Raw genomic sequence first — 12,176 nt, 5'->3', positions numbered from 1 at the left:
ATTAATGTATCCAAAGGGCACAGAACAGTAAATGGACATATTGTTGGGAGAACTATTAGTGTTAGTAGTAGTAGCAAAAGCGGCAGCAGTGGTAGTAGGAATCACAGTACAGAAAAAAAAGAATAAAAAATGTCAAATACAGCCAGTAGGTATTATATATTCAACAATTCTCTTGAACTGAATTTTATATTGAAAAACCATGTTTTCTGTTAAATAACAGACTGGGGTAAATCAACCTTCCCTCCCTCTTTCTGTGCCAAAACATGGATCCTATTTAATAATAAAAACTTTGTTAAAATAGGAAAAAGAATTTTAATTATACGAATTTCTTTTATAATGATTGTGTCTGGGCTATATCTATTCTTTAACCAATACTCTATCAGGAACTATAAAAAAAGATGGCCCTTATCTTAGATAAAGCCACATTGCAAATAAAATTAATTTCCTTCCACTTTCTTCTGAGGGTCAGAATCTGAATTACACAACTAAGAAAAATAAGTAACATGGATGAATTACATTTTCAGCATGATACGAATGAAGTAAGTTTAAGCAGAGAAATGATTTAAGACAAATTATAAGTAGGACAGAAGATTAAAGAGTGAAAACTAAGAAAAATGTAGTTTCCATGAGACAGAATAAGAAAATTGAAGAAATTGTAATGAAAATTATAATTCATATCATTTATTATACAGAGAAAATCATCATACCTTTGGCAGGATTTGCATCATATCCATATGATGTTTTGTTTAAAATATAATGATCACCGGAAGCGGGTATTATCCTTGAATCTGAAATAGGATGGATCCCTTTAACACGTTCAGCTATTGCTTTATGTTGCTCATAAAATCCAAGTTTCCTTGGGGAGCTTGTTGCCAACATCGTTTCACCATTTTGTATCACCATATGTTCTCCTCTTCTTGTATCTGCTGATAGATGAATCTCTGAGTCACTCGCATTCATAGCAGGTAGTTCAGTGATTTGCAGTAACACTTCCTTCTGATTAGCAGCAGAGGTTTCTGGTAAGGATTTAGATTCAGTGCTACACCGACCTTCTAACCTGTATTTCCCAGGAGACATAGTTGCACAGGGAACAGTTCCCATAAGGTCTGTTGTTGTCTTTGTAGCAGCAGCAGGATTGGGAGAAATCTGAGAGGTAGAATCACTGTGGCCAAAGTTGTCACAGTGGGGTGCCATGCTTCCACTTTTAGGAAATGCATCTGCTTCAGACACAGAATCTTCAGTCAAGGCTAAGAACTCTGAAGGTGTCTGAGCTGTAGTAAAATCAGCAGAAAGCAGTGGAGATGGTAAAGAGCTTCCCTCCCGTTCTGTTACATCCACAGAACAAGATGGAGAACCTCTTAGTAATACAGGTTCCCTCTCTTGGTACTGTGCAATTTCCAGTGAGAATTCAGATTGTTGTACCAATGAAATGGATTGGCTCTGTGGAACTGGCTTAGAAAATTTATAGTGAGATGAAAAAGATTTAGTAAGAAGCTTCTTTGTTGACTGCTTAACAGAACGGCGAGTTTGTTCTTCTGTGAATCCAGAATCATCCCCCTCACTTTTGCCAGAACTCAGGCAATTTATAAAGACATTCTTATTAGTCGAGTGCTCGTTTTCTCTTTCAAAATCCTCTGTCAAAGATCTTGTTATCTTCTTATTTCGTGAACTGCTAAAACCAACAGAATGTCTTCCCCTGGTTTTAGTATGTTCTTCCAAACTCAGTTTTTGCACACTGCTGTGACCAGGTTGAGCACCATTTGAAATACTAAGGTTCTGGTTGGTAGGTTCTTGCTTAGGTTCACTCCCCTTCTTATGATGGAAGCTAATGGAAGGAGTACGGAAGAGGCTCCTGCGTTTACCTGTGCTACCTGAGCTTGAGTTAGTGCTGGAAGGAGACGAACTGTGGACACCGACTGTATTACTGGAGGAGGGTGATGAAGGAAGAGAATCATGTTTTCTGCTAATACTCCTTCTGAATATTGGCAACCGGGAGACCAGAGTAGATCGTCTTGATCTGGAGTCCCCCATTGGGACTCCAAGGCTCGCACTGTGATAGCCAACTTAGCAACCTGAGAAAAGACAAATAGAACAAGTTAACAGAAGTCAATTATAAATAAGACATTTTAAAACATAATACTGGTTTTTCATTCATGACACAGAATTTGTTATACTAAAATAATAAATAGTAAAATTCTGACAAAGAGTTTTCTGAATTTCTATGTAGCAAAATATCCAATCATTTGTACAGAAATTTTATAATGGTGCCACAACTTCACAATGACCAAGAATATTTGAAGTCTAAATTTGTATTGGGAGACACGAGATTACTATTCAAGACTCAGCCTTACCACTCACACCAGTTCTATAATTTGGTAAATTGTTTAATCTTAACTTTTTATGTTTATTTATTTAGATTTAGTAGGCATATGACAGCCACCATCAATGCTCTCTGCGTAAAATGCCCCACCACTGCCTCTGGTGGCCAGCACCAGATGTACCATGGGGCTCAACAAGTAATTGACCTGAGCTTAACAGAACCACAGACCAGACTAAGGTATGACCTGACCCTAGAATCTCTACTCAAAGAAAAAAAACCAATTGGAACAGATTCTTCCCCTTCGATTATGATTTAGTAAGTTTAGAGATAATTAGACCACTGGCAGAGGAAAGTAAACTACATCATAAAGGATCTAGAGTTATAAACAGGATAAAGTTATGAGGAAACCACGGCCATGAGTTGAAGAAAAGACAAATGAAAGCTAATTCAACTGGTAATGCTAAGACAAGTGGAGACTACATGCAGAGAAAAGCGGAAGCAAAGAAAATTTATGAACCACATTAATGTCAGGGTATTGATGATGAAGACAGAAGGACAAGGAGAAGGTGGCAGCTGCAGTTCATTAACTGTGATGCACCAAGTACTTGAAACAGGTTATCTCTTTTAATGCTTGTAACTATAGAAGTAGATATTACTATGGTCACTTTACAGCAGAAAGATAAGTTGCCTATGTCACTCAGCTGATAAGTGCTAAAGCAGGACTAAGAAACTAAGCATTATCTAACCACAGGGTCAGTTCATAATCAACATGGTATATACTGCTTTCACTAGAGTGAAAAGCCAAGAGCTTAGGCTGCTGAAGGCCCAAATGTGTTTCCACTTCAGAAATTACTAGTTCTATGGTAGATCTTTCTCTTACGGTGACTGCTATTTTTCACTGGCTTTTATAATGTGCCATGATTTGTTTCTTATTTTGTATTGTTTTGCTTTGTTTCTAAATTTCACTTAATTCCTTAACTATAACGTGCACACCCCCACTTTGTCCACTTGAATCATATTGTTTCTTTCTGTTATTTATTGCAACCAAAGCTATCTAACAATAATAAATACTACATAAAATGACAGGCCCTCCATTTTACCATTCTTGCAGATAAAGTATTAGATTGATCAAGTAAAATACTTTCATGTACTTTCATGTCCTTGAGGAAGTGTATGACAAAAACGGAAAATATTTTCTCTTTCACATACGCGTTTTTAAATATTTGATATTTTGTTCTAAATGATATAAAATCAATTTGCCTTTCATGATTTTTACTGGATGATCTTTAATTGCACTCACTGAATTTGAATTTAAATCAAAGTATGTATGAACCACTTCTAAAACATTTAAGTATCCTTGCAAGGCTTTAGCTGAAGAAAGACATTTTAGTTTGTGAAGTCTTTCATAAATTAAAACTATCTCATTTTCCTCCCAGCTTAGATGTTCTGAAATGGATACAAAAAATAATACAATTTTGTTTACACTTTCACTCTTAATAATGCTTTAATTAACATCATTCTCAGCTGTGATTATTTTATTTATAGGCAAGATTTATTTCCATTCAATGCCCAGTGAATAATTTTGCTCTAATAAGAGCATTATCAACCATAATGATTTGCAGCTGGTGGTGAACCTATGGCCTTCAATGTATTCATGTCAAGATATTTACCATTATTTTTGAAATATCTTCAGAATTTATGTATACTGAAATATTTCTTGACCATTTTTTAGTATTTCTTACATTTGTATCAGCAATCAAAAATAATAGAGTGAATAAATCCCATGTTTTTTAGGCAAGTATTCAAAGGATTTAACTAATGAAAAATTTTCAGAAAAAAGAATTACAATAAAATTCTTAATGAAAACAACCAGACTTCCATTTACAATACATATGTACTACTAATATATCTGTCTTAATTTAAGTAAAAACATCATAGATACACAGAGATATTTATACACTGAATGGGATGACATGGAATAGATATAAAATCTATTGGAGATAAAAATCTTTTGTTTCACTTTATCTGCAGATAGTCTTTTAAATGAAGTTCTTTATTCCAGCTAAATGAGAGAGACAAAATATCTACAGGTTGGATTATCCATATTCTTTAGAAAGACTTTAAAAATCTATGTCTCATATTTCATGCTCCAATTGCATTGATTACTACTTGCCACTTTCTGTTCACTTTCACCATCAAGGCATTAGCAGATGTAGAACCATCTGCTTGGAATGCCCTTCCAGTAACTGTGATGTGGTAAAATTCCTATTTCTACAACATGGTCCCTTCCAGAATGCCATCTCTGATCCCCTTCCTACTCTCTTCCATTTTGGACTTAGCACTCCTCCTTTATGCATCCTCAAGTATTACCTCACATAGTAAACATCTGTTTATCTATCTGACTTTACTATTTTACCTTAAGCTTCTTTTGTTTTATTAATTTTATCTTTGGCTTCATTGGGTCTTCGTTGCTGCATGCGGGCTTTCTCTAGTTGTGGCGAGCGGGGGCTACCCTTCATTGCAGTGTGCGGGCTTCTCATTGCGGTGGCTTCTCTTGTTGTGAAGCATGGGCTCTAGGTGCGTGGGCTTCAGTAGTTGTGGCGCACAGGCTTAGCTGCTCTGCGGCATGTGGAATCTTCCCAGACCAGGGATCGAACCCGTGTCCCCTGCATTGGCAGGTGGATTCTTAACCACTGCACACCAGGGAAGTCCCTACCTTAGCCTGTTAATGGCAAAGGCCATTTTGGCTTTGCTTTGAGACCCTAGGTGCCTAATACACAATTAGTACTTATAGAGTCAATGGATTTCATAAAATGAAGTTTTCACTTGAACACAACAGTATTTCAAACACAAACATATTTTCTGTCTCACTACCAAAAATGAAATGCTACAATTTCGAGGTTAATTATGTTGAATTACAACTTTTAGAGTCATGAGTTAACTGAAAGTCTTTCAAACTATAAAATCAATATGTACAATTTGCTAACATTTGAAGACAATGTTATTAACAAGTTGAATAACAATATATCATCAAATCAACAATGAATTTCTTAACTGGCATGGTTGAGAAAGATGTAAATTTTAGTTCGAAGGGTTATATGGATCATTAATTTGTTACCTATTTAATATTAGAGTAAAAGTAAAATACCTTAAAGAAGATATACTGAAAAAAATTATACTTTTTTTCCATAATTCCAAAGGCATTAACCAAGACATAAAATAACCTTGAAGGGTTTCACAACTATCATCTTGGAAACTGATTACCATATGCAAAAACAGGTATCTGTGCAGGTAAGAGAAACAAAACAAAACCCCCTTAATCTTTTTCTTTCCTGTCATTTTTCTCTTTTCCTAGAATTTGGACAGCCCTCATATTTTTTCACTATGAGCCAAAGATGATGAAGGGACCTGATGCCCCACATCTGAGATAGTACTGAGTATCCTTTGTCTCTCTCCCAAAATTAGTGGTATATTATTGCAAAAACAAGCCTGCACAAACAAAGTACCCTTTACACAGACATGCAATCAGCATAAAAAAAATTTTGGTTTCAAATCCAAGCTCTGCCACTTACCAGTAGCATGAATGAGAACACAGATAATAATAATTTTATAGTGATTTTTCTTTAAGGATGGAAGGTACAACATCACAAAGAAACTTAACACTCTGCTTGGTATAGAGTAAATTTGCATTTTCTTCCTTTTTTAATGAAATGCATTCAAGCAAGTGGTGCATGATGTTACAGCGCACAGAGTGATTATGAAAATGAGCTACTTTTCAAAATCTGCCCCAATCACTGTTTAAAAAATCATCAAAAATTTTGGGGGGAGGTGGAGGTGTATAAATTGGGGTCAGTATTCTAACCCCTTATGATAAACATCCCTAAAGTATACATTTTTATTGGAATTTAAAAACAATGACCAATATTTGAAGTGTTTGTGGGGAATGTTGCATAAGTTAAATACAGTCTGTTCTATTCTCTCTGAGAAAAGATATCAGAAAATAACCAGGTAGAGCCTAAATGAACACACTTAAAAGAAAATCAATGATACATGGTGAAAATGGAAAAAAAAAAAAATTCACAGAAACCAAATACTCTCTAGGTAACAACTTTCAACATTAAGAAAGCAATGGCAGAAAACAAATCATATGAAAACATATCAAAGGACACTGATGAATTTTCACCAAAATTAAATAGATAATAGCTTGAATAAGCTTCCAAGTCAATCTTATCTAATTATGTCATTTTGATGAAGATTTAAATGAGTCCTGATAGGTGTTATGGCTTAGCTGGAAAGCCCTCCAGCTCAGAATCTTTCTATTACAAAGTTCATGCAATTTACATCTCAATAATCTTTTTTATAAAATTGAAGTATAGTTGATTTGCAATATTGTGTTAGTTTCAGGTGTACCACAAAGTAATTCAGTTATATTTATATATTTTTTTAGATTGTTTTCCATTATAGGCTATTACAAGATATTGAATATCATTCCCCATGTTTTACAGTAAATCCTTGTTGCTTATCTATTTTATATACAGTAGTGTGTATCTGTTAATCCCATACTCCTAATTTTACTTTAACTATGATGTAATTTATCTTTAAATGTATTTCTAAAATGTTTTATTGTTTTCATTTAAATAAATATGGAATAGAGGCATTTTTAATGATAAATCACTGACACACATGGACAAGGGCCACTTCAACCAGCAGGGTTAGTGAGGAAAATATGAGATACATTAAAAGGATGACTGATCAGGACCAAGTGGGTTATTGATCAGTCACAGGGAAGAGAATGAGACTGTCAGCCAAAGATAGCAAGAGTTAGAAATCACATAATTGATTGGATATGTTTAATTAACAATTTATTAAATTTGCATATAATTTAGCCACACTGAGTACAGTAAGTTATTTTCAACAATAAAGAAGAAAATAATACAAATAAATACTTATACCAGAAATGCTTGCTTATATCAAAATGATTTGACCCTAAAAATTGCATGTAAGCAGAGATAGGTTGTCTCTTATTGGATCTGTAAATCAATAAATCAATCTCCTAGGTAAAAAGAGAAAGAGAGTACATGGTGCTAAATTGCATGATAATGGGAAGAGCTACAATAGGGAAGGGGAATATATTCCAAAGAGATTGTTCTAGCAGGATTTAGGGAAGCAGATGCATTCCTTGTCTGAATTAATAGAAGGACAGGGACCATAATACATATTTAGAAAGACATGTAATCTTGAAACCCAGCCAGATATAATCTTAGTTCTTCATTGACCAGAAGAGACAACAGAGGGAGAAGAGAAACACAGAGAGAAAGAATGGTTCTGACCAGAAATTAGACAGAAGTTAGTAGTGAAAGAAGAAAAAAGTCTAAAAGTCATATCTACATGTGACCCAGGCTTAAGTAAATAATGAGACTACATTTATACTTAAAGAACGTTATAGTTTATGTTCTGGCATTTATACACAATGAATGCATAACTGTTAAGAAAGAAGACTCTCATGCAAAAATATCTCGATTTGAATTCAGCATTACACCTAAGAGCTGTGTGACTTTAGAGTGGCTTAAAAAGTTATTTAAACTCCCTGAGCCTTCATGAGGATAATAGTTGCAACTACCTTAAAGATTTTGTGATGATCTAATAAGTAAAACCAAAAAGCACTTAGAACAAGGTCTAGCACATTATAAATGTTTAATAACCATAAATTATCAAGAAAAATTAACCATACTTGTATGATTTCACAGCCAAGTACACTTTAATTAGCTTATAACCTCCCCCAACTTCTCTCAGCTGAAGTTCTAATTCTGTCTGCTAGTAGACAAATAAGACTGTCATTTCCAGTCAATCCTGAATAGGACAAAAAGGAAGGTTAGAGGTCAGAGTACCCATATGTCAATGGGCTTGGGGCTTGGAATTAATATGCTAATTAATACACATTCATTTCAATTTTTTATTAAGTAAATATTAAGTTCTTATTCAGTATTATTTTTTTTACTTTCAACAAAATAATTCAGGCTTAAAGAAGCAAATAACTGACAATATTATGAATATGCAAAGACTGTCTCAGACCCTGAACGTGATTCTCAAAAGAATGAATTTGATAAATTTGTTGAACAATGAAAATGTCATAACAAGTATGCAACTTTAGAGAGGATAGCACACATCCAAAAGTATATATGTTTGTTAATAAAGAAAATTTTATTACTTCTTACATTGGAGAATTTGGTTTGGTCTTAAAATATTATTTTGGAAAAAAATTCCTTAGAAGCAGAGCCTAAGTAAGGAATTCTTTTTTTTTTTTTAACATCTTTATTGGAGTATAAGTGCTTTACAGTGGTGTGTTAGTTTCTGCTTTATAACAAAGTGAATCAGCTATACATATACATATATCCCCATATCTCTTCCCTCTTGTGTCTCCCTCCCACCCTCCCTATCCCACCCCTCTAGGTGGTCACAAAGCACAGAGCTAATCTCCCTGTGCTATGCAGCTGCTTCCCACTAGCTATCTATTTTACATTTGGTAGTGTATATATGTCCATGCCACTCTCTCACTTTGTCCCAGCTTACCCTTCCCCCTCCCCATATCCTCAAGTCCATTCTCTATGTCTGCGTCTTTACTCCTGTCCTGCCCCTAGGTTCTTCAGAACCACCCTTTTTTTTTTCTTAGATTCTACATATGTGTGTTAGCATACGGTATTTGTTTTTCTCTTTCTGACTTACTTCACTCTGTATGACAGACTCTAGGTCCATCCACCTCACTACAAATAACTCAATTTCGTTTCTTTTATGGCTGAGTAATATTCCATTGTATATATGTGCCACATCTTCTTTACCCATTCATCCAATGATGGACACTTAGATTGCTTCCATGTCCTGGCTATTGTAAATAGAGCTGCAATGAACATTGTGGTACACGACTCTTTTTGAATTATGCGTTTCTCAGGGTATATGCCCAGTAGTGGGATTGCTAGGTTGTATGGTAGTTCTATTTTTAGTTGTTTAAGGAACCTCCATACTGTTCTCCATAGTGGCTGTATCAATTTACGTTCCCACCAACAAGAGGGTTCCCTTTTCTCCACACCCTCTCCAGCATTTATTGTTTGTAGATTTTTTTAATGATGGTCATTCTGACTGGTGTGAGGCGATACCTCATTGTAGTTTTGATTTGCATTTCTCTAATGATTAGTGATGTTGAGCATCCTCTCATGTGTTTGTTGGCAATCTGTATATCTTCTTTGGAGAAATGTCTGTTTAGGTCTTCTGCCCATTTTTGGACTGCGTTGTGTGTTTTTTTTATATTGAGATGCATGAGCTGCTTCTAAATTTTGGAGATTAATCCTTTGTCAGTTGCTTCATTTGCAAATATTTTCTTCCATTCTGAGGGTTGTCTTTTCATCTTGTTTATGTTTTAGCAAGGAATCCTTATTCAAGCAATTTATTAGAGAATTACTCTCAAGAGAAGGTAAGGAAAGAAGGCATGATAGGACAGGGGTAAAGCTAATCAAGGATGTGGTTGAAAATGGCATCTAGCTTCAGATGAATCCCATGGGATCTGGAACACTTATTGATACCTCGAGACAGTGGCAGGTCTTCTGTATTCCATGCCAGTCAACTATTTGTAGATTTCTCTAAGGAATGCAAAAAATATTTGAAACATATAAAACAGGCAAAGGATTGATACCTGGAATATACAAAGAATTCTTATAAGTCAGTAAGAATAAGACAATTCAAACAAAAATAAATGGGCAAAGAATATGAACATGCAAATCCCAGAAGATATACAAATTACCAGTGAATATATAAAAACATATTGAAACCCATTAGTAATTAGAGAATATACAAAGAGCTCCTACCAGCCAGTAAGAAACAGACAACACATAGGAAAAAAGGTAACAAAGAATATAGACAAGAATTTTATGGAAGAAACACAAATCACTAATCAACATATGAACAGATATTTAACTCCATTATTAATCAAGAAAACCACAGATACTATTTTTCACCCATAACATTTTAATACTAAATAATATCAAGTTTAAATGAATGAAGGAGTACCTATAGACACTTATGAAGGAGTCCAAATTGTTAAGATCATTGTAGAAAATTATGTATCAAAATATCAAAGTAAGTAATTTCACTTCTCAGCATTTACCTTAGAATAATATTCACATATCTGCACACAGAAACATGAGAAACATATATAGAGACATTCAAGGCAGGTTTATAACAGGTGAAATTAAAAATAATATAAATGTCCATTAATGGGAGACTTGAAAAAGTAAAATATGGTATTATCTATTCCACAGCATAACAGACAAGAACTAAACATATAGGGTAAAATACATCTGACAAAAAAATTTCCAAGGCATTTAGTTAATAAAATCAAGTATCTAACTGATATGTTATATATAATTTATGTAAATTACAAATGTATTATGAAAATTTTTAAATAATAAATATTCTACAGATACATATGTGTGTAAATGCATAGGAAAAAATCTGGAAGGATGTACTTCAAAGTGTGAACAGGAATTATCCTTGAAGAGGGCTTTTGTACTGGGGGTTGTCATCAATGGGGGCATCAATGTAACAAATAATATGATGTTTCAACAATGAAAATAAATTCATGAATTACTTTTGTAATTAAAACTTACAAAATTCAAATTAAGATAGTATAAAAACATATAGCCTATCAAAATTACATAATTATAGGCATGTAAATGTGTTAAAAGTAACTTGAAGGGTATACAAAAATTAATAAAGTAGCTGCCTTTGAAAGAGAATGAGAATGTGGGAAATTATTTTTATAAAAATAATCTGACCAAATATGACAAAATACAAAAATCAATTCTGAGTGTTTTAATAAACTCTTCAAATCTTTTAAATTGCAACACAAAGTATTTAAATAAATAAGACCTACAGAAGTGCCAAGAATCCTTACATTAACATAAAGACTTTGTATTTTTCATGAACCTACATTAACACTAAAATTCATGATTTATGTGACCATCAGTCCAAAATGTATGTTTATAAATTGAAATTTACTTTTCTAAAAAATCAAATTCTATTTCATTTCACTATTGAAAGCTACTTCCATCCTTTTAAAAAAATTCACTATTCCTTTACCATATGATAATTCATCTAACTGTTGTCAGTGATAGTTCAGACACAAATAATTTGTTCCAGGATTTTCACAATCTTTTTAATGTTTTAGTATTTCCATAATACAAACATTAAACACCACAGATTATATAGTTGGCTAATAAATTGAAATTATATGATTTGGAAGCATGTGACATTATGACTTTTACTCATTAACAATAAATTGATGCCATTATGTAATTCTTTCGAAGGCTAGTAAACGAACCAAACAAGTCGGTTATTAGTTCAAAGGAATGCTTCATTTAGACATTTATAACAGTTTGTTTTCTAAATACTAAAATCACTGGATTTGCCTCAAATTTTATTTTTTTACTAAAAAGAAAATGACCAAGTTTAAAATAAATAACCTGTAGTTGTGCAAACATACCAGCAGAGGGTGCAGAAGATCTTCCTTTTTAGCAATAGTTATTTTTCTTGTAACTTTCAAAACCAATTTAAGATTTATTGGGCAGTTAATTAAAAATATCACAAAGACTTTTATGTAAATGAAAAATTAAAGTCTTAAAGTCTCCAAATGCATTTTCAAATTAAATCTTTTTTTTCTAGCAAAAATAAGAGTTTTTTAGTTTTTAACTTTTACATAGACTACATAATAAGGCATCTGTTAAAGGAAATTCACATTCATATATATCAATTCAAATTTATTATTTGCCAATAGATTTTCATTGTTTTTGAAATAATAGTAGATCAT

General features: G+C 33.3%; 1 protein-coding gene across 2 annotated transcripts in view; it reads right to left on the bottom strand.

The window, feature by feature from the left end:
* Positions 1–12,176, bottom strand: part of CCSER1 (coiled-coil serine rich protein 1) — a 739,559-nt gene that overhangs the window by 574,901 nt on the left and 152,482 nt on the right. Inside the window, exon 2 of one of the 2 annotated variants that reach the window (XM_007450018.1) lies at positions 708–2,072. In XM_007450018.1, the coding sequence (XP_007450080.1) occupies positions 708–2,031 (1,324 nt within the window). In that variant the 5' untranslated portion in view covers positions 2,032–2,072. Of the gene's footprint in view, positions 1–707; positions 2,073–12,176 lie in introns of those variants that run through there. The other variant, XM_007450017.1, reaches the window with a different exon arrangement.

Source organism: Lipotes vexillifer, unplaced genomic scaffold (genome assembly GCF_000442215.2).
Source record: "Lipotes vexillifer unplaced genomic scaffold, Lipotes_vexillifer_v1.1 scaffold178, whole genome shotgun sequence".
Taxonomy (NCBI): Eukaryota; Metazoa; Chordata; class Mammalia; order Artiodactyla; family Lipotidae; genus Lipotes; species Lipotes vexillifer.
Note: the sequence above shows the minus strand (reverse complement) of the source record. Positions and strands in the feature narration are given on the sequence as shown.